Raw genomic sequence first — 22,204 nt, 5'->3', positions numbered from 1 at the left:
TTCCCGTTGGGGAGGGAACAGAAACACAAGGGGACTCAGGGCCTGGGCTCAGGACTGGCATGTTCTCACAGCCACATTCCAGCGGACAAAGCAAGTAACATAGTCAAGCTCAACACGGAAGGGCGGGTCGGCCTGCGTCTCCCGCCAAGGATGAGGGAAGGGGGTGAATATTTGTTAGGCCATGATGCGACCTACCGCAGTTTTAAATCCGTTCCGTCTATAGCTTCTGGGTCTTCCTTATTCTTCTCCTAAACGTAGATTTAGTGGTGCTGCAATTTATATCACGTGAGGTTCCTGGAGTCTCAGACAGTTGGGGTTAAAGGTATAGTCCAGGTCAATCGTTATTAGTGGAGAGAGTTCCGTATCCATCCACGAGGGTGCTTTGGTCACAAGCAACGGAATCCAACTCGACTGTCGCAAGCAAAAAAGGAATTTTCCGGGAGGCCGTTGAGCTTAGACAAGCGAGGGAGGAGCTGGAGAGCCCAGGTGCACAAGGACGAGGGGCAGGGGCCGCTTCGGGGGTCTGGGTAGCGGGAGCGAGCGGGAAGCGTCCTCGGGCATCGCTGTCCGAAAGCGCCGTGCACGGTCCCTGGACACGGTGCTCAGGTCACCTTCCGGGGAGAGAGCAGACGGGCTGGGGGCTTGTGTGCCGCCCACCGCCCCCCGTGGTGCACCCTCACCGGCGCCCCTCTGGGACTACTGAATGGAGAGCGGCTCCCTCCCTGAAGGAAAGGCCCCCCTGAGCGTTAGGCCCTGGTCTTTGCCGGGCGACTCCTGTGTCCCCAGGGCCAGTACACGTGCACGGGTCCCCTGGGACGTCGGGTGTCCTCCTGGACTGTCGGTGAGAGTGGCACTGAGACGGTTTGAGCTGATGTCAACTGCTCAGTGTGCGGTGACGTGTGGCTCCGGGGTGGCACTTGTGGTTCTGAGAGGGTGAAAAGCCCGTGACGCCCGTGCCTGCACGGAGGTCGACGGAGGAGCGCCCGGCAGAGACCAACCCACGTCTGCACCCCTGTGTCTCACACCCCAAGGCTCGGGGGCAGAGGTCCCGATGGGGGAGCTGTGAGCGCCGAGAGGCCCAGAGAGCCGAGGGCCACGCGATGTCAGGGCGCGCGGGCCTCGCCCGATGGTGCGGCTTGGGCACGGGTGCTGGAGAGCGGCCCCGCTGGGCAGCGTTTGGCCAACAGGCCCGGCTGCTTCCTGAAGCTTCTTAGGACTGGACACAGAGTGGGATGGGGCTGCCCTGGGCCCCGAGCGCCCAGGGAGGACAGGAGAAGAGGCTGGAGCCCCTGGGGACCCTCCTCACTCCGTTGGCGTAGCACGGCCTTGCCTGTATTTCCACCAGGCCCCCACCCCTCCCCCCCTTCTCAGCCCCCACCCCCTTAAAGTTATCAGGCTCCTGGTGAACCCTGCACTTGGCTCAGGAGCATTGGGCGCTTACCTGAGGACAGCGCCCCCTGGTGGGCAGCATCAGAAAAGCCCCAGGTAGTTGGGGGCAGGGGGCGTGTCCGTCCGTCTGTCTGTCTTGTGGAGGCCCACGTTTCTCCCGTTCAGCCCCAAGCCCGTTCTCTGCCTCCCCGTGCTCCACTGGCATGAAGCAAAGGCCCACCCGCTCCGTCTTTTCCAAAACCGTGCCCCCAACAGTGACGTCTCAGGGTCCCCCCAGGGCTGGTTGCAGGGAGGGACACAGCCTTCCTGGGCCCTCTGTCCTCGCTGCCCCCAGATTCCAGGAAACAGGCTTCTGTGCACACGAAGGGCTTTCTGACAGGAAACAGATGGGCATAACAGAGTCACGAAACTGTGACTCATCTGCAAACGCTGTTTCAGTCCTGCCGTCCGCCGCGTGGATGCCCACACCTCCTGACACGGCGGCTGGAAACCTGAGACCTTCTCCACCTCCGTTCCCACACCCCGGCTGTTCCTTGCACCCCCTCCCCACCCCGCGCGCGCACCTCTAAACAGTACCGCTGTCGGCTGGTGTCGCCCCCTTGTGTCCCGTGATTGCCGAGCACGCGACGAGAGCCATCTTGTTCACTCCTCGCGGTGACCCCACAAGGTGGCGGCCACCGTCTCTCCAGGACAGAGGAGGACACTCAGGTTCAGGGAACTCAAACGGCCGGCCTCCTGCTTTCCGTCGCAGGCACCAGCCACACGAAGCTCTTCACATCTCATTAAAATTAAAGTGGAAAATTGTACCGCTCCGTCACCCCAGCCAGATCCCGCCTGTCCGGTAGCCGCGGGCGGCCTGTGGCTGACGTACTGGATGCGCACGATGGAGCATGTCCGTCACCTCGGGGGGCTCTAGCGGGGCGAGCTGGTGTCTGTGCGGGCGGCCGGAGCCGGGACTCAAACCCCGAGCTCTCTGGCTCCAAAGGCTCCCTGTTCTACTCCGTCCCCCTCCTCGGAGGCCCCCGTCCCCAGGGCCTCCACTCGATGACTGGCCCGTAGGAGGGACCTGGGGACTCCGTGGCTTAGATCTCCTCCAGCCCGAGCCCCTCCCCCAGACGCACCGGGCCCTGCTGGGTCTGAGCCTCAAGTGCACCTGCCCGTCTCTCCCACTGGAAGGGCCTCGATGCCTTTCCTCTCTGGACCCCCGAGTGTCCAGGTGGGAGCCCAGCCTGCAGAGAGAGCTCGGGCTGTGGAGCCAGGACACCTGCAGAGCCCCCCGCCACTTTCCCCAGCCCCCCCCCCCCACCCCTCACCTGTGCCCGTGGCCCTCCTGGGTTATTTGGGACAATCTGGCTCAGCCATATCTGCTTTCTCTGGTTGGCCCTCACACATCAGCGGTGGGAGGAGCAAAGGAGGGGTGAGGCTGGGTGGGAGGGTCTGCAGACAGGATGGGGCGGGCGGGGGGGGGGAGCGCGGGGGGGAAAGCAGGGCCTGGGAGTGGCCTGTGAACACGGCAGCAGGACAGATAAACTGGCTGTGCGGTTCTGTAAAGCCCCTGATGTGTTCCACAAAGGTCCTGACGGGTCCTGTAAAGGTCCTGATGAGTCCTGCAAAGGTCTCGTAAAGGTCCTGATGGGCTCTGTAAAGGTCCTGACAGGTTCCACAAAGGTCCTGATGGGTCCTGTAAAGGTCCTGACAGGTCCTGCAAAGGGCCCATGGTGCAGAAGGGGCAGCCGAAGTGAAGCGTTCCTGCCCTGTGCCCCCCTGGCCCCCGCTGCAGGTGTTGGAAAGACACAGTCCCTCCGCATCCCTCGAGGCTGTTCCCTCACCCTGTGTCCCCCCCCCCTCCCCGTGGAACAAACAAAAATGCCCCACCTGGAGGTGAGGCAGTGGCGGGAGCCCCAGACTCCAGTCTTCCCTGAGGATGACGCGGGCCCCAGCCACACGTGCCACTTGGGCCACACCAGCCCCTGCCACGTGCCAGGCACTGTGTTGAGCTCATTCCATGGATTAACTCACTTAACAAGCACGGTTACCTTTGAGACGCGTGCGGTTCGTATCTTCTGGAAGGAGGGCCCGAGGTCCCGGGAGCGAAAGTGCTGTGCTCGGGGACTCACAGCTATCACCTGAGTCCCCATCTGACACGGGCAGCCTGGCTGCATCACCACCAGCCGTGTTGGAGAGGAGGGCGGATCCCTGGGGAGGCCCTCTGAGCCCCCACCAGAGCGGACGCCCCTGGTCAGCACACACGGGTTCCACTGGTCCCCGCCCGTAGTTGAGGGGGACACTGGGCCCCCAAATGCACACGCTGTGAGGGGTGGCTGGGCGTCCGGGGATGTGTGTCTGCAGGGGGAGGCCTGGTGTCCTGGCCCGGCCGGCATGGCGGGAACCCCGGGGAGCGAAGGCGCGTGTGGAGGATGGTGGGAGGGCTGGGCAGAGAAGGAGCCGTCGGGGCGGGATCAGGAAGCACGGAGTCCCCGTGACCGGCTGGCAGGACCCAGCCTGCACGCTCCCTTCGACCTCTCCCGTCACGCGTTCCACCCCGGGAAGCGAGTGCCACGCCGTGCCTCCCGGGACCCGGCCCGTTTGGCGGGCACTCGTGTGGGCAGATTCCTGGGCGCCTCTGAGCCGCCTCCAGTGCCCCGGCCGGCCAGCCTTCCTTCTGTCCTCCGGGGACAGGCCGAGGTGTGGCCTCGCTTGGTGGAGGGGGCCCGTGAAGCTGCCCACGGGGGTGGCCGCTGGTAAAGAAAAGAAGGTCTGCGTCCAGCGTGCTCAGAGGCACGAGCCAGGCAGACCAGGGGCCTTGTCATCAATTCTTGTAGCGGCCGCTGGCCTTCGGGCGTTTAAAGCTGGCGGGCACGTGAGGGCCCTTCCTCGCTGGCCGGGAGCAGCTTCCTGCCCAGCGCCCCCGGCGGGTCACCCGGAACCCTGCGCAAAGCTCTTTGCGCGGGAGACTCTTCCCCGCCACCTGCCCGGAAGGCCCCGCCCCCCGCATGCTTGTGAAGGTCACGGGGCCGACCGGCAGGAGGCCGGACCAGCCAGGGACGAAGGAGAGGCTTCCAGTCAGCACAGAGCCCGAAACGGGGCTCGACCCCACGAACTGTGAGGTCACAACCCGAGCCGAAGTCGGATGCGTCACAGCCCCAGCCTTTGCGCGCGGGGGTCAGCCGTGTCGTGGGCTGATAATGTGTGCCCGTCGCTCGAGCCGGGGCCGCAGGGACGGCGTGTGCCCTGCGGTGCGGGCCGGGAATCCCCACAAGAGGTCGTGCCCTGTAACCGTGTCCCCGAATGGAGGAGACACCTGCTGGCCGGGTCAGCCGTCCCAGTGACGAGCCACGTTTAGAGGCAGGCCAAGATGTCTTTGTTCCACGGAAGAATCTGGGACTGGGTGGGGGCAGATTTGGGGCCGGAAGACAGTTCCAAGTTTCCGGGGTCCTGTCGCCCCGCACCTTCCTGGGGTGCACTGCCCCACCCCGGGGGGGCAGGAGGAGGAGGAGGCTGGAGGGGAGTAAGTGCGTGGGATTGGACCGGTGGAGTGGTGCTGGGAGCTGGCACCCTCGCCCAGGGACTCACGGTGGCATATGAGGGGACCACCCTTAGCTACAGGGGCATCCGAGTGGTGCAGAAAAGTCTTTTGATAGTATTTTTAAGGATAGGAGGCCTGGATGAGTTTGGAGACAGAACCTAAGGCACCCACACGAGGCAAGAGAAGAAGTTACTGGAATCCAGGCCCCTGAGACTGTGGGAGGGGTGGGGCTGGGGTCGGCATACAGGGGAGAGAGTACGTGTCCTTCCTTCCTTCCTTCCTTCCTTCCTTCCTTCCCGGCCGGCCGGCTAGGACACACCCACATTCCAGGGCTGGGGGTGGAGCCAGAGCAGGGGGTTGGCGGGGGGGGCTGGTATGACAGCCGCCCTCAGGGGGGCTGGGACACGTGGGTCTCCCTGGGAGCACATGGGGAGCTACAACCGACAGACCCCAGGAGGGACCGATGCGGGGAGACGAATGCCATCTCTGCATGGCCTTCGTTCTTCCATAGAATGGGACCGGGTTGGGGGACCACGGGGACCTCCGAGCACACGGGGCGCGGTGACACACGAGTGGCAGCCGTGGGGCCTGGAGCACCGGCCTCTGATCCCCCGCCCCCCTCTCCGCCCTAGGGAAGCCCCTGTACCTGCACATCGGGGAGGAGATCGACGGTGTGGACATGCGGGCGGAGGTCGGGCTCCTGAGCCGGAACATCGTGGTGATGGGGGAGATGGAGGACCAGTGTTACCCCTACAGCAACCACATCTGCAGCTTCTTTGACTTCGATACCTTTGGGGGCCACATCAAGGTAAGGGTCCTCGCGGCCGGGAGGATTCGCACGATGCCAGCCTGGCCGGGACCCTGGCCGGGCCGGGCCGGGCCGGGGAGCAGAAGGCAGGACCAGGCGGGGAGAGACCAGAGCCGTGCTGTCCCAGCCGTCAACACTCGGCCACAAGACAGATGAGTCCGCCCCCCAGTCACACGGCACACCGCGCTCCCTGCCTTCGCGGCTTCCGACCCTCAGCCACTGTGCTGGTTCTCTTTCTTCGGTGTCCCCCCCACCCCAAGGGCTCCCCGGAAGAACGGGCATTTGACTCACACAGCCCCACTTACCACAGATCCATGCAAGTTCAGATCAAACAGCAAGGGGGGTTGGGGGGTTCAGGGTCTGGCGCGAAGCTTGCCCGCGAGCATTCCGGGCAGAGACGGAGATCCCGGCTGCCGCGTCCTCCCCCGGCAATAAGTCGAAACGGCTGTCGGTTCTCGGAGCTCGTGCTTGCCTAGCGTTGAGCCCAAAGAGGACGTTCGTCGGCATCCCTGTGTAAGGTGCCCTTACCCGGCACCTCGGGTACCGTTGGACGCCCAGAAGCTCCGTGCGTGGCCGCTGCTTTCAGTGACTTAGGGTCAAAGCTGGTAGAACATGGCTGCCTTAGAGCTTTGCGAAGCGACGATCGCGTGTCATCAGGATAAGGTTTTTCGGTGACCCCACTGCGCGCCAGAGGGAAGCTTCCAGACCTCACCACCGGAGCCCCACCGGCTCCAACGTGGCAGCGTCATGCTGTGAGGCCACGTGTTCCCCCAGGGGCTCCCAGCATCCCCGGGCCCTGCTCGTTCAACGCGAGGTCACGGTAAACCTCCAGAAGCAGGTGCACCTATGCCCCCGTCGGGTTCTGGGGCGGAAGGGGGCAGGGGTTGCGGGAACGTCCTCAGCCGAGAACTGTTTCCAGCTCCCTGCCACGTGGCCCGAACCAGACCTCGGAGGCATTGCCAACAGAGCCTTCCAGGGCGGCCCTACCAGAGCCGCGTTGCGGGTGACGCCTGCCTTGGGGACAATGGTTGGCGAGTCCTGAAGGTCACCCTACTCTAGTGGCAGAGGGCTGAGCCCCACTGTTGACAGGCGGTGTTTCTGGAGCGTGCTTTTGCGGACGTGCACGGTGTAGCCAGCCAGTGGGGCACCCCGAGCCCCACACACGCTCCCGGAGTCACGGGCTGATGGGGACTTGGGCTCAGCGTCCCCTTCCTCTCACCTGGAGACCGTGGGCCAGGCCACAGGCTCCTTCTGCCCCATGGCCCGCCCTACCCCGGATTCCCATTCTCCTGGCGGGGGGAGGGCTCATGCCAGCCTCCCCCCGCCCCTGGTTATCTCGGGGATCCCCCTTCCTCGCGACCCTCAGGGCCTAGGAGTGGGGGCGGGGATGGAAGCGCTCTCGCCCAGTCCATCCACGGGTCCCCGCCCCGGGGAAGTTCACTGCCTGGTAACATCCCTGTGTTCCTCGCGGAGCCTCGACCCCCCCGGGGGATGGGAAGGGCCATTTGCAGATCGGATCTTTGATTTGCTCCGTGGCCGAGGCAGGGGTTGGCCCGGCCCCTTGCGTGTCCGGGACGTGGCAGCAGCGAGGAGCCGGGGGCGCCTCCCAGACCGTGCCGACCCTCGGCTCCCCCCTTCCAGTTCGCGCTGGGCTTTAAGGCGGCCCACCTGGAGGGCGTAGAGCTGAAGCACATGGGGCAGCAGCTGGTGGGGCAGTACCCCATTCACTTCCACCTGGCGGGCGACGTGGACGGACGGGGAGGCTACGACCCGCCCACCTACGTCCGGGAGCTCTCCATCCACCACACGTTCTCGCGCTGCGTCACCGTGCACGGCTCCAACGGCCTGCTGGTAAGTACCTCCTTCCCGGGGAAGAGGAGGGTCCGTCCCCTCCCCGCTCTCGAGTCCCCTTCCTCCGGGCCGTCGGCGCTGGAGGGACGTCCGGATCTGGTCGTTTCTCCTGGGGCCCCTGGGGATTGAACCGTCCTTGGCTCAGAGTTGAGCATGGTGCCAGTTGAGAGCAGGTCTCCAGCCAAGAAGGAAAGAGGGAACAGGGCTGTGCCTTTGCCAAAGGGCGCCGGGCTGCAGGGGGGGGCGAGTTGGCAGTGGTCGCGGGGAATCCCGGCCCCTCGGTGCCGCGTTAGAGCGGCGGGCCATCCGAGGACCTTTCCGCGGCACGACGGGTCTGCCAGGGCCGGCAAGGGGGTCATGCCAAGACTCCACGCTGTGGCCTCTGCCCCCCACGCTTGTGGCGGCTGCAACAAACCTTTCCCCTGTGGCACCGGGTGTCCTTCAGCGCGAGCTCCGCCGGGAGGCACGGCTTCGTGAGCAGAGTGTGCATCAGGCTTGTCCCGATTTGCACAGCCGATTTTTACTCTAAGTTGTTCTTCTTTAAATGAACTACACTTGGGGGCGCCCGGGGGGGGGGGGGCTCAGCTCAGTCAGAATCAGACTCTTCATTTTGTTCAAGTCATGTTCTAACGGTTTGTGGGATCGAGCCCCCAGTCAGGCTCTGTGCTGAGTGTGGAGCCTGCTTGGGATTCTCTCTCCCTCTGCCTCTCTCTCTGTGCTTCTCAAAAAAACAAGAAAGAAAGAAAGAAAGAAAGAAAGAAAGAAAGAAAGAAAGAGAGAAAGAAAGAAAGAAAGAAAGAAAAAGAAAGAAAGAAAAGATAAAGAACTCATATCCTCTAGAAATTCTAAGACCTGGACGTTACAAGCTGGCATTCTGCAAGCTGAATCCAGATTGTGTTTTGTTTGGCTTAAATAGTGTTTAAAGAAACATTGGGATTAGTTTCCATCATTTAAAAATTAAGAGGTTTCACATAGAAATCTGGATTCTTGGCTTCTCTTGAAAAGTGGTCTTGAGGGGCGCCTGCGTGGCTGGGTCGGTTAAGCGTCCGACGTCGGCTCGGGTCGTGGTCTCGCGGTTCGTGGGTTTGAGCCCCGCGTCGGGCTCTGTGCTGATGGCTCAGAGCCTGGAGCCTGCTTCGGATTCTGTGTCTCCCTCCCTCTCTCTCTCTTTCTCTCTGCCCCTCCCCTGCATGCTTTTGTTTCTCTCTCCAAAAATAAAACGTTCAAAAATTTTTAGTTTCAAAAAGCAGTTGCATTTGAAAAGAGAAAAAAAAAAAAGAAAAGTGGTCTGGGTAGGCACGTGGGACCCACACTCCAGCACGGCACAAGGGCCTGGGGCAGGGCCACAGCGAAGCCGGGCCTGCATCCGAGGGCTCCCCTGTGTCCCCCACTCCCTAGAACATTACAGCAAACGCCCCAGGCCGGTGCCACTCGACCCATGGCCCGTTGGCCCCCAAGGCCCCCCGAGTTTGCAGCCCTGCTCGAGGCCCGACGTGATGGACCTCGCACCGGGCAGGGGAGGGGTGAGGCCGTCAGCGTGCTGCTCGGTGCGCTCCTATGTTCTGAGCGGTGCCTGCTGCCTCAAGTGCTCGGATTTGAAAACCCGCTGAGAAACGGGGCGACGGCATGGGCCACGGGGCCTGGTCTGGAAGCCGCGGGTTCTAGGGCTTGGTCCCCAGGGTATGAGCCGTGGCACCCCGTTCCCTCCTCAGCCGGGTGGGGAAGTTGCAGCAAACACAGGCACGGGTGCCACAGGGGACCCCCCGGCCGGGGCTCCCGTGGAAGCTGACCGGGGGCCGGGGCTGATCCTCCCCGGCGGGAGGGGAGGGGTTGTGCTGAACGTGAACTTTTTTCCGGCTCAAGGAAGAGGGAAGGGGGGCGTCTTCTGGCTGAAGCAGAAAGACAGTAGGATTCACAAGGGGAAACCGTCAGGGAGGCAGCACGAGGCACCCGACAAGCTTGGGCTCTGGGTTTTCATCGGCTCCTGCCACTCGCGAGTCGTGCGGCCTGGGCCAGTCTCCGTACCTCTCTCCGTGCCTCTGTTTCCTCCTCTGGAAAACGGGGAGGCGGGCAGGACCCGTCCCACGCGGTGGTTGTAAGGAGGGAGCCAAGGGCGCGGGGCGTGGGGCACACACTCGGCCCCAGAGCGGCGTCTGGTCCGTGCCGTCCGCCTGCGTGGTTTGCCGACCGGACCCCACGCGGGCAGTCGGAGACGGTCCCTCGCGGGTGGTGACTGAGCTCGGAAGCTGTGGGAACCGGGACGGCGCAGAATTAGTGAAGAAGGGTGACGGGCCCGAGTGTGAGGCCCGTTGCTTGATTGGAGCATTTGTTCTGAAGTTCCGTCCTTAAACTCGGCGTAAATTCACCCCTGCGTCCCGTTCCTGGAGAGAAAGGTACCAAGATTTCCCAGAGGCCCTGTGACTACAGATCTGGGCTGGGTGGAAGCTGTTCTCAAGCTCGGGGCAGTCACATGCACACGCGGAGCGTGGACATCGCACACGCACACGCACACGCCATGTAGCGTGGACGTGCGGCTGTGCAGGGCCTGACAAACACCTCTCGTGGTTTCTCAGTTAGAACGAAGGGGGCGCCTGGTGGCTCAGTTAAGCGTCGGACTCCCGGTTTTGGCTCCAGTCACGATCTCACGGCTCATGAGTTCAGGCTCTGTGCTGACAGCGCGGGGCCTGCTTGGGACTCTCTCTCTCTCCCTCTCTCTCTCCCTCCCTCTCTGCCCCTCCCCTGCTCGCTATCTCTCTCTCTCTCTCAAAAAATACATAAACACAAACAATTTTTTTAAAAAGACAACAAGAACGAGAGGATGTGGCCGTCTTGGTCACGGTAGGCTTCCGAGAGCCCGGAGCCCGGGTCTCGGCCGAAACAGGCAGTGGTGGGAGACGCAGGGCCAGCAGCGGTGAAGGGGGCGGAGGCCTCGGCACGGCCGAGCAGGGATGCAGGCGGGGAGCTGCCCCCGCGGCAGAGAAGGCTTTCTGGAGCCAGAGCCGCGGACAGCCCCTCGGAGGCAGGAGACCCTGCGGTCCTGCCCCGCGGCCGTCCTTCCGTCTGCCCCCCGGGGACGCCGGCCACCAGACTGGGAGGCAGCAGCCGTCAGCTTCCCGGGGGGCCATCCGGAGCCACGGACCCGTGTGGCCCTTCCATGGTGAAACCGAATCGCCGTGGCTCAAACCCGGACGAAGCGCAGGCCTCTGACTCCCTGAGCCCTTCCCGTTCCTCCCCCTGGAGGGGGGGGGTGGGGTTTGGGAGCCGCACCGCGTGGTCGTCAGAAGGGGGCCGGACCCTCTCCGTTGGCATTTTATGTTCACTCGCTTCGTCTCGGCGTGAGCGGTTTACCGTGTGGGCGAGGCCGGCGCTCAGGGGAAGGCTGTCCTGCAAGGTGTCCGCACGCGGGGTATCTGGGGGCCTGCGGGGGGCTCCCACCGCGTCCTCGTGTGTGTTTCTGAGCTCCGGGGCAGGACACGGGGGACCCCCCACCTTTGCTTCCTGGAAACAATGAATGTCTTCCAATAGTTTTGAGGAAGGTAGAAAAGACGCCCATATGGATTTTGTTCGTCCCCCCCCGCCCCCGACTCCCCTGTTTTTGGGGCCAAGAGTGGGGGTGGGGAAGAAAACGTGTCCTTCCCCGCTTCCCCACCTGGTCCCCTGCTTGCAATGTGTCGTCGTTGGTGTAAACGCCTCCAGGAGCAGCCGGGACGCCCACGGCTTGGGTCTGCTGGCCGTGCCCCGTGCCGCCCCCCCCAAGCCCTCCAGCGTTAGGGACACGCCATCCCGTGTCCTTCTGCCGATGGCCGGGGTACCCCTGGACGCCCCTGGCATGAGCCCCCTGCCCTGTGTCCCCACCTCAGCTCTGGGACTCTCAGGCGAGCGTGCATTTCTCCTGGTTTCCCCTCTCCCCGGTTTCTCGAGTTCATAGTCTCAGTCGCTTCTTGAACTTGGCTGCGCCTGAGCCCACGTGAGGAACCCCTGCTTGCTTCCCCCACGAGTTTCCTGGCCGGGGCTTCTGCTGACGGGTCGGGGACGAGGGAGGGCCACCCCACCCACCGGTCAGCGCAGGAAGCAACCGGAAACGGGCCACGGCCGCTGTCCTTGCCTCCCGCTCCGGGCCTCGGTCCTTTCCTGGCAAGGCGGACGGAGGGCGACGGGGCTCTGCTTCCATCCCGGCTTCGTGTTCCGACGTGTTCCAAGCTGGGCACAGCAAATCTGTGGCGGAAACTTGTGCCTTCCACTCCCCACCCAGCACCTGCTTCCCCCGTCCCGTGCTGTCACCTGGACCACCCACGCCACCCTCACCGCCCTCCCCCTGCCACCCCGATAAGGAGAAAGAAATGCAACACGGGATGAGGGGGGTTTTTTCTGCTTGGGGTGCTGACAGCTGATTAGCACACAGGTTATAGGATCAGGCAGATGGAGAATCGGGTCTCAGTTCTGTCCCTGAAGGGAAAGTGGCTTTGGGCAACTCTCTGCCTCAGTGTCATTGGCTGAGAGGGAATGATGTTGTCATAAGAATTAAGTGAGATACTGTCTGTAAGATATCGGACACCCAAAAAATAGTCCTTGTTCCTCCTTTCGATGGGGACTTTTGTCTCCGTGGCGCACCTCAAGGGGCTTGGAGGGACTTCTCCCTGGGGCAGAATTAGAATGTCCCCGATCCACCATTCACTTCCTTCAGAGAAGGGCCACGCAAGGTGTGATCAGACGGTGGGGCAGGCAGGGGCTTACGATTTTGGAAGAGCCTCGGGTGGGAGGCAGGGGGCCTGGGTCCAAGCGGGGCTCCAGCCCGAGGTTCATGAGCCCCTGGGAGGCGCCCCACCCCTACCCCTTCCCTGCCAAGTTGAGGCCCGGAACTTGCTCTGAGATGCCTCCCAGCTCCTTGCCTCTTCCTCCCGTCCTTGTCTTTCCAGGCTATTTATAACACGCTTTCAGAGCTCACTGGGAGGAGAGGAAGCAGTCCCACTGGATGACTTTGGTGTTTACAAAATGCTCATTGAGGGACCGAATAGGATTCAAGATCACGCCCTTGCCAGTGGCCAGAGTTTAGGGACGGACGCTTGAGGGAACAGAGCTCGCCTGGAACAGGGCGGATCCTCCCCTTTGGGGTGAATGGACACAATTAGAAAACTGGGGTTCCAGCCCTGACCTTGAGCACGTGGGTCGTGTGACCTTGGGCAAATCACTTGACTTCCCAGAGCCTCACTTTCCCTACCTCTAAAAACACAACAAAGCGAAGAACCGAAAACAATGATCATAGAATCGTGCGAGGTTTCAGCAAGATTAAAAGGACACAAAGGGTCCCCGTTCCAGATGCTTCCAGAGCGTGGTTGCCTAAAAATGGGAATGGGCAGGCTTTGTCAACGACTTGGGAGGGAGTTGGGGTATTTAGCCTCGATTTGTGCATCCCAGTCAGGCCAGTTTTGTCACACACACACACACACACACACACACACACACACACACATACACACCAGTGCAATATTGGCAATGAGCCTGGAGACATTTTAAAAAAATTTTGTTAATGTTTATTTATTTTTGAGAGAGAGAGACAGAGTGTGAGCAGGGGAGAGGCAGACAGAGAGGGAGACACAGAATCCAAAGCAGGCTCCAGGCTCCGAGCTGTCAGCACAGAGCCCGACGCGGGGCTCGAACCCACAGACTGAGAGATTGTGACCCGAGCCGAAGTCGGAGGCTCAACCGACCGGGCCGCCCAGGCGTCCCTGTTGTCACTCTGAGGAGGTGCTGTCGGCATCGGGGGCGGAGGCCAGGGTTGCCACTAAACATCTGACCAAGTACGGGCCGGCCCCTCGAACTGTGCCCAGTACTGCGGGGGGAGCTGTGTCTGGACGGTGTGTCGATGTTCCGGGCCGGGCCTGGCGTAGGTACTTAACAGGTGTGAGTGGAACGGTCCTAGGGAGGCAGGGGCGTCCTCGTCGGGTGACGCCACCGGCCGGTCAGGCCCCAGGGTGGGGGTGAGGACGGCAGGTGTCGGTTAAGATGAACGAGGTGCTTCTCGCCGTCCTGGGGGTCCCACCGTGGACAGGCTGCCTCGTGAGGTGGTGAGCGTCCCGTCTCTGGGACATTCGAGGGGGAGCACAGAGCCCGTCTGCCAGAGATGCTTGTGAGCGACTGGCGCTGGGCAGGGAGCTGGGGCTCAGGCCGACCTGAGGATCTCTTGGTTCCGAGACTGATATGTTAGCGGGGTTCAGACCCAGAAGGGGCCTCCGAGATGACAGAGCTGGAATGGCTCATCTGCGGCGGGCAAGGGGACCGGGGGCCGGGGGCCCGTGTGACAGATGCCCTGGGACCATCCCGGCTCTCTCGGGGCCTGAGAACGGCCTTCCCGCTCCTCCTCCCCGCTGCGCCCCTCGCCCCCCGCTGACTCCGGGATTCCAAGATGGGTTGTGACGAGCTGGGGTTTGCACACTTTTCTGGTTCTTGGCCCTCGAGTCTGCAGATGTCGCGGGCTGTGCCTCCTGGGCTGTGAGGCTGGCTCGGCCCCCGGGTGAGGGCACGGCCTGGCCTGCCTCTCATGCTGCCTCCCGGGGACGCTCCCCCTACCTTCCTGCTCCCCCTACCTCGCCTGCCGTCCTTGTGGGCCGGGGGCCCGCCGCGTTCTCACCAGGGCGGGCTCACGTGGCCTGTCCCTGCCTCCTCCTGGACGCACTTCTGACACCCTGTCCCCTCCCACCCCACGGAGCCTCGGCCGCAGCACCTCCAGCGGGAAGGGGCTTCGAAGTCGCCGTTCGTCCCTCCCCCTCCCCAAGCCTCCCCTGCTCCTAGCGGGACCGGCCATACGGCTGACGGCGTCTCACGTGTGCCTGATGAGCAGCTGGAAGCTGGGCGACGTGTCCCCTCCTGTCTTGGCCCCTGCAGGTCAAGGACGTGGTGGGCTATAACTCCCTGGGCCACTGCTTCTTCACGGAGGACGGGCCGGAGGAACGCAACACCTTTGACCACTGTCTGGGCCTCCTGGTCAAGTCTGGAACCCTCCTCCCCTCCGACCGGGACAGCAAGATGTGCAGGATGATCACGGAAGACTCGTACCCGGGCTACGTCCCCAAGCCCCGGCAGGACTGCAAGTGAGTGGCTTCGTCTCCAGGCCACACGCATCCCCCTCCCGCCCCGCCCCGCCCCAGGTGGCCTCTGATCTCTGCACCCTGGGGCTTCTGGGAAGCTTGCACCTGCCAGCCCTTCACCACCTGGTGCCTTCAGCCTCGCGGCCAGAGGGCGCAGGGGGTGCAGAGGGCGCGGGGGTCAGCAGGTGCAGAGGGCAGGGCGTGCTGTACCTCCCCAGCTCGCCTCACGTCCATCAGAGAACCTCTGTTCTCATCCTCCGGCTTCTGCCAACGTCACACGGCACTCCCGTGAGGGCGTGTGGCCGTGGGCACCGGCAGACAGGGGTTCCCGTGTGATCCGCCCGCCGGTGCGGGGTCTCCCCCTTAGTAACGGCTCCTCTCCCGGGCACTTGTGACCTCTGATCTGCCTCCGCCCCACGGGGCCATGGCCCCCTGGAAATTCTGAGCACATGAGGCGCTTAGATGTACCGCACTCGAACGAGAAAACCGAGTCTCATCGCAAATTAAGGATTCCTCGAGTGTCTGACGAGGGGCGCAGGAGCTGGCCGCCCGTCATGTGACCCCATGCGATCTCTGTCCCCCCCCTCCCCCCTGCAGCGCAGTGTCCACCTTCTGGATGGCCAACCCCAACAACAACCTCATCAACTGTGCGGCCGCGGGCTCCGAGGTGAGCGCAAGGGGTCCCGGGCCGGGCAGAAGGGAAGGAGGGGGGCTGGGAGGCGGCGGCGGCCGGGGATGAGCCCGGAGTGTGGGTTCGGGGCCCCAGCTCAGGCTCCGCTGGGGCGGAGACGTGAAAACCAGGCTGGCGGCGGACGGACTTGCTTTTGACGGATGGCTCCGTCGCTGCATCATATTGGCGATCAAAGCGCTTTATCGAAATGACTCCTCGTGGGATCCAATGGGTGCAGCCTGGGCGGTGCCTGGCACACCAGCGCTCCAAGCCGAAGTAGTTTAATTCTCGCGTCAGCCCTCCAAGGCCAGCACCCCTCCCCTTCATGTGGCGGGTGGGGAAACCGAGGCAGGGAGCGCTGCCGTGCCAGGGGCGTGCGTGGGATCCAAACACAGCACTCCGTCTACACGGCCATTCCTCCCTGCGGCTCGCCGTCCGGGGGACCCCGAGCGGGCCAGGTGCCGTCTCTGGGCCTCGGCTTCCCCAGCTGCCAGATGAGAGGGGCCAAGCACATCATGGGACGTTCCCCACGGGGACTCTGCAATCCAACCGCTTGGAGCCCACGGCCGATCGAGCGGGACCCTGTGAAGGGTTGGCACAGCCCGGATGGGCCCCACGAAATGCATCTGCCAGAGTTTGGACCGTCTCCCGGAGACGTGTTTGGGGGAGGGCGGCGGGGGGGCCCTTGGGGGGCTGGCGCCAGCCCGCGGCCCCGACCAGGGGTGTGCTGGGCTGATTTCGGCGGCTCTCCCCCCCGTGCCCTCCTCCCACAGGAAACCGGATTCTGGTTCATTTTTCACCACGTTCCGACGGGCCCGTCGGTGGGAACGTACTCGCCAGGTTACTCCGAGCACATCCCGCTGGGAAGGTTCCACAATAACCGAGCACACTCCAACTACCGCGTAAGTCCTTCCAGACAGTGCGCCCCCCGCTTCCCGCCGGTCCCCCTCCCCCGGCCCGCACATCGCCAGGGCCGGACAGCCGCCGGGCTCCGGCCGGGCACCAGCCGCCTTCCTGGCGCGGGTCTGGGAGGAAACAAAGCGGCCTTCTTAGCGACAATGTCCCGTGGCCGCTCCTGCCACACGACGCGGCCCCCGGTCAGAGCCGGGAGGAGAAGCGGGATGTGCCTTCGCGCAGGCTGACGGCAGGGGGACACCCGAGCGCGGGCCCGCCGCCCCCCTGGTGGCCGGGCGCGGTGCCGGCTGTGACAGGCTGGCCCGGCCTGGACGCCGGACGCAGTCAGGACGCGCTCCTGAAGGAACGGAGACATGGCACGGGCCCCTCTCCTCCGTCCCCTTGGCTTTTGCTCTGGTCCTTCCGCACAGAGCCCGGGGGGTGCGGGGGGTGGAGGGGAGACCAGACGCTGCCGAGTTAGGCGCAAGGAAGGGGCCGGGGCCCCGAGGGTGTGGAGGACGTCCACCCAGAACGGCACGGAGACCAGAGCCGTGGGACGCACAGCTGGGGAGCCAGGCTGGGACCGGGGAGCCGCCCTGGGGACACAGGTGGTGCTGGGGGCGCTGGCACGGTGCGTGGACAGAGCCCCGTGTCCGGATCTTCTGTCCAGTCCCTGATAGCGCAGATGAGGAAACTGAGGCCCCTGGGGGGGCGGGGAACGGACACGGGAGGGTTTAAAAAAGAAGGTCAACCGGGGAGAAGACTGTGAGAAGAGAAACCTTCTCACACTCGGCTTGTGCTTACACGGGCGGTGGGGCCAGAGAGGGGCCCGCAGGGGTGGGGGGGGCACGGGCAGAGGGCACACCCCAGGGAGCTGAGAAGGAAGAGTTGCCGGTCATCGGTGTCCCCCTGACAGAGCGGGCGTTTCTGAGGCTGTCGTGGGCCACGCGGGAGCGGCCAGGGGTGCCGTGTGGGCAGCCGAGAGGACACAGCACGTGTGGGCCGTTTGTCAGGACCTCGTCCTCCAGAAGCCGTCCCCTGAGCTGGGCGGTGGGCCTGGAGAGGTCAGAGCAGGGAGGTCTGTGAGGGACAGTGGTTTCCTACAAGGAAGTAGGCAAGGACTCAGGGGCACAGGAGGAGGGGCGGGCCTTGGGGAAGATGGCAGGGTGAGGTACCCGCCCCCGGTGAGCCCTGACCCTGTGCCCAGTGGATGAGGGTCTCTGGGCACAGTGCCCCGTCCAGTGAGCCCTGACTTTGTGCCCAGCAGGCGAGGGTCCCCGGGCACAGTGCCCTGTCCAGTGAGCCCTAACTTTGTGCCCAGTGGGCGAGGGTCCCCAGGCACAGTGCCCCTCCAGTGAACCCTGACTTTGAGCCCAGTGGGCGAGGGTCCCCGGGCACAGTGCCCCCTCCAGTGAGTGCTGACCCTGCACCCAGCGGGCAAGGGTCCCCAGTCTTGGTGCCCCCGAGTGAGGCCTGACCCCGTAACCAGTGGGCGAGGGCCCCCAGTCTCGGTGCCCCTCCAGTGAGCCCTGACCCTGTGCCCAGTGGGCGAGGGTCCTGGTATGGGGCATCCACCGGGGCCAGCACCGAGCCTCCCGCCATATTCTCTGAAATCCGTGTTCGTAGCCCGGCTTGTGGAGGCCACAGCTGAGGCTTGCAGGGTGAAGGTCACGGCCCATGAGCGAGCAGCGGGGATCCAGCCCCTCATGTTCCACTCACGCCACCACTGCCTCACTGTCAGTCCCTTGAAGAATGTTCTAGCCAGAGTGGCCTCAGCTACTCAAGAAGGGGACCTGCCTTCGGGCTTTCCCGGGAGGCCGAGAGTCCAGTGGGAGGAACCGAGACCCCTGCCCCAGGGGAGGGGCCTCAAGTGCAGTGTTTCCTTTAAATCACCAGACACATTTCCCGTAGCCCCTGACGTTGGGCCTGGGCTTGTAACCGCCCAGAGCAAGGTGACTTCTGGTCACGGACTTAGCTCCGTGGCCCTGGACAAGACACTTAGCCCCCAGACCTCTCGGTTCCTTCGTGAACACCTCAGATTCGCCCTGAGCAGAGCAGAAGCATGGGCTCCTCCCCTCCCTCGCTGCAGACCCCTTGCCTCCACTAATGGGTCCTGAGAGCAGAGCCGGCGTTACTGGAAGGTTTAAGAGTGTGCGTGGCGTGACGAGGTGCCTGCCACCTGCCGTGGCCGTGGATGCGTCCCTGACCGTCTCCTCCCCTGCAGGCTGGCATGATCATTGACAACGGGGTCAAAACTACGGAGGCCTCTGCCAAGGACAAGCGGCCCTTCCTGTCCATCATCTCTGCCAGGTAGATGGCCCGTGGGGACGCACACTCTCCCTGCTGACCTCTTGACCCAGCCCCGTCCTCTCCACTCATTCGTTCGTTCGTCCGTTCGTTCGCTCACTCACTCATCGGTGTCTGGTGAGCACTTTCTACGTCCTGGCCCGTGAGCTAGCTGCTGGGGGTCCGATGCTGAAAGCCCGAGCGGGGCAAAGACTGAATTAGGCTTTATGCTACAGCAGCCGAAGGGAAACAGAAATTTCTAGAGGTTCCCGGATCCTTCAGCAAAGCCAGTACCCGCACGGTCAGTAGGACTGGGTTGGGCCGAGGTCTAAAGGGACGTGCGGGTTGTGCCCACAAAGCAATCCAGAACAATCCAGAGCTCAGCCGAAGGCCAGAGGCTGCTTTCCACGGGTGCCATCGACACCTCAAGGGTATTAGAAACACCAGCGCCCTTTAGAGACCGAGGCGTCGGTCTGCGTCGGAAGTGGGTGGCGCTAGGGTCCGTGATAACGCCGACGGGTGGCTTTTGCTGGTCCGGACACACTGAGCAGCTGGGCTCCGTGCCCCGTTTTGTAGCCAACGAGCTAGATTCCGGAAGAGGCTTTAGGTCAAGGGCCCCCCAGGTTACCAGGCGGCTGGGCAGCTCACTCTCCTTCCAGGGGCCATACCGCACGCCGGGGTGGGGCCCGGCCAGTTCGCGCTGTGCCTTGACCCCCCCGCCCCCGGGCGGGGTGGGGTGGGGGCTCCTCGGTGCCCACGGACAAGAGCAGTGGCCTGTCTGTAGCCTGCGTGGGGCTGGGGCCCTGGAGGAAGGACTCCTTGCTTCTGTGTGTGCGGAGAGAAGCTCTCGGCCGAGAAGGGGGTCGGCTGAGGCGTCCCCCCGACACGGCCACCTGTGCCCTCCCCGTGGCGTGCTCCAGGTACAGCCCTCACCAGGATGCCGACCCGCTGAAGCCCCGGGAGCCGGCCATCATCAAACACTTCACGGCCTACAAGAACCAGGACCACGGGGCCTGGCTGCGCGGCGGGGACGTGTGGCTGGACAGCTGCCGGTGAGGACCGGGCACGGGGTCCTGACACGAGGACGGGGTGGGGGGTGCCTCCCCCGCATGGGGGAGGGGAGAGCGGGGCAGGGAGGAAACAGGCACACAGACATCGGCTTTCTGGTCAGTCCCCAGCCAGGCAGAGGCAGCGACCCCCCACCCCCACCCCCGAGCCCCCTGAAAACAGCACATGCCGGGTGCTGGGGGTCATACCTGCCACGGGGTGAGGCTCTCTCGGGCCACGTAGCCAGTCGTCGGAAGGAGGGAAGGAAGTTCCCAGCATGTCCTGGGCACCTGCTGCGTGCAGAATCCTCGTCTGCCTTCCTTCCTCACTGTGCTTCTCAAAGATGCAAATTATCTCCATTTTTAGAGATGGTCAACTGAGGCTGAGCTCAGTGACTTTCCCAGGAGGTCACACAACTAGGAAGCGGTTGGACTGGGGCTTGAAATTTCAACTCCTGGGACGCCAAAGCAGGGCCACAGCACAATTGTGACACTGGGTCCCGCCCTTCCCGGGCCCCCGGGGCCCCGGGGCCGGCGCCCGCCTGCCTTCCCGGGAGACGTGGCGCCAGCCGTCCCTCTGTCCTTCCCGCTGTGGCTGAAATGGGAGTGGGCGTGGCTAAGGGGAGTGCAACCCGCCCGCACGTACCCCGCCGTCACCCGGGGCCGGCCCCGAGAGTGGGGAGGTCCTTCACGACCCCCTGATCCAACCTCCCACGAGCCCTGGAGTCAGCAGCGTGGGGGCAATGCTGGAGGCCACTGTCCGCGAGCAGACGTCGAGCGGGAGGCGAGCTTGCCGCGCAGGGTGGGAGAGTCTGCAGCCCCTTCCCCACACAGTATCCACATGTGACGCCAGGGACAGGGAAGCGTCCCGCCCTCCGCCACGTCCCTGGCCGTGGCGCGAGGGCAGGCTCTGACCGTCCGCTCTCGTCCCCAGGTTCGCTGATAATGGCATCGGCCTGACCCTGGCCAGGTAAGAGCAGCTGTCCTCGTGCCGAGCCCTGTGTGGGAAGCCGGCTGCGGACGGCTCATTCCAGACGCCTCCTCCCCACAGCGGCGGGACCTTCCCGTATGATGATGGCTCCAAGCAGGAGATCAAGAACAGCCTGTTCGTCGGCGAGAGTGGCAACGTGGGGACGGAGATGATGGACAACAGGATCTGGGGCCCCGGTGGCCTGGACCACAGCGGGAGGACCCTCCCTATAGGCCAGTAGGTTTGCAGCCACGGAGGCTTCCTTGTCCTGCGTGCCTTAAGCCGAGTGGCAGCCACAGACGGAATGATGCTCGTGGGAGAGCTCCGCCTGTCGACTGTGAACCCCCCTGTCAGTTACCAGTCAGAGAAGTCACTGAAACAAGGGAGGTTGGCCGGCGGTGGGGTGAGGTCTAGAGCGGGAGAGAGAAATCAAGCGTTCAGTGTCGAATGGCAGGCGGCAGGGGGACCTGATGGTCCAGATGCACGGGGTGGTTCCGGGGCTACGGTGTCTGGGGTCAGCGGCCGCGGGTTCCTCTGATAGCACCCTACTCGGAGCACTGCACCCACTCCTGGGGACGGGGGAGAGAGAGATGGGCCAAAGCACGCTTGGAGGACGGTACCCAGGAAGGTGACAGAGCCCAGCGCCGTGTCACACGCAGACTGGGAACTCCGGTCAGGAGTTCAGGGGTCAGACGAGGGGGATCAGCACGGGAGGCGACGTCACACGTGGTCGGGGCTTCCAGACGCTTACAAGACAGAACTCATTCTCCATGGGCCCCACGGTTAGAAGGAGTTTAGTGCGGGGAGAACTGTCTGACGGCCAGGCCTGTTCGTCAGCAGAAACGTAGGGCTGTCCTGAGGGGTCCCGGGCTCTCTGTTGCAGAACGTGTTTCAGGCAAAGCGGGGGGAGGCTGGCCAGGTGGCTGGAGGAGGGGGGACCGGGAGAGCTGGCCAGCTCACGGAGCAGAGGGGCTCGGTCAGTTCCCGGGGGAGCCTCAGCTGGGTCGGTGTGAGGACGTCTGTCCCCCATCTGATGGTGATTCTGCTCAGACGTGAACTCAAACCCGATGGCCAGGCTCTGAGCCGGGCAGACGTGCAGGGGTCTGCTCCCCGAGGGCCGAGAGCCCTCCTGCCCCCAGAGCTTCCCCCCCGCCTTTCTCTGGAGAAATATAATCCCTGCCTCTGTGGGCAGGACACGGCCCCGGAGCTCCCACCCCAGTGGACGTGCGCCTTTGCAAAGATTCTGCGGACAGAACCACGGCCTCCTTTGGCGCAAGTGGTCTGGAAGCCCTGGTCTCTGTCTGGTCGCAGCGATAGACCAGCCCCTTTGGGTGGTGTTTATGAGTAACTCTGGATCTGCGTACTTGGTCCTTTTTTTGCTGAGAGTTACCAGCCCTCCGGGGCCGGAATGTTCTGATGACTTTCAGGGCTGACTTTGTTTATGGAGGCCCGACAGTTCTGCCGAACCGGGCAAGTCCCTCACGTGGCGTTTGTGAGCAGGGACCGTGTCCTCCTGGTCACGAGGGATTCGTCCGCAATGGTCCTGGGCTGGGCTTAGATGAAAAGTAAGCATACGCTTTGCATACACAGCCAGTAAGAGTGGCTGGTTCCCAAGATGCCTTAACTTGAACAGTGCCCGGAGGCACCCCCTGAGAACCAGGATTCAAGGTGCCAGCGCG

General features: G+C 63.8%; 1 protein-coding gene across 2 annotated transcripts in view; it reads left to right on the top strand.

The window, feature by feature from the left end:
* Positions 1 to 22,204, top strand: part of CEMIP (cell migration inducing hyaluronidase 1) — a 124,999-nt gene that overhangs the window by 87,386 nt on the left and 15,409 nt on the right. For both annotated transcript variants that reach the window (XM_047846648.1, XM_047846649.1), the window contains 9 exons: positions 5,548 to 5,723; positions 7,365 to 7,574; positions 14,457 to 14,662; positions 15,257 to 15,326; positions 16,103 to 16,231; positions 18,448 to 18,533; positions 19,430 to 19,561; positions 20,490 to 20,525; positions 20,607 to 20,762. In XM_047846648.1, coding sequence (XP_047702604.1) covers positions 5,548 to 5,723; positions 7,365 to 7,574; positions 14,457 to 14,662; positions 15,257 to 15,326; positions 16,103 to 16,231; positions 18,448 to 18,533; positions 19,430 to 19,561; positions 20,490 to 20,525; positions 20,607 to 20,762 — 1,201 coding nt within the window. The remainder of the gene's footprint in view (positions 1 to 5,547; positions 5,724 to 7,364; positions 7,575 to 14,456; positions 14,663 to 15,256; positions 15,327 to 16,102; positions 16,232 to 18,447; positions 18,534 to 19,429; positions 19,562 to 20,489; positions 20,526 to 20,606; positions 20,763 to 22,204) is intronic.

This window comes from Prionailurus viverrinus, unplaced genomic scaffold, assembly GCF_022837055.1.
Source record: "Prionailurus viverrinus isolate Anna unplaced genomic scaffold, UM_Priviv_1.0 scaffold_40, whole genome shotgun sequence".
NCBI classification, from domain to species: domain Eukaryota; kingdom Metazoa; phylum Chordata; class Mammalia; order Carnivora; family Felidae; genus Prionailurus; species Prionailurus viverrinus.
This window is presented reverse-complemented; position numbering and strand designations above follow the sequence as displayed.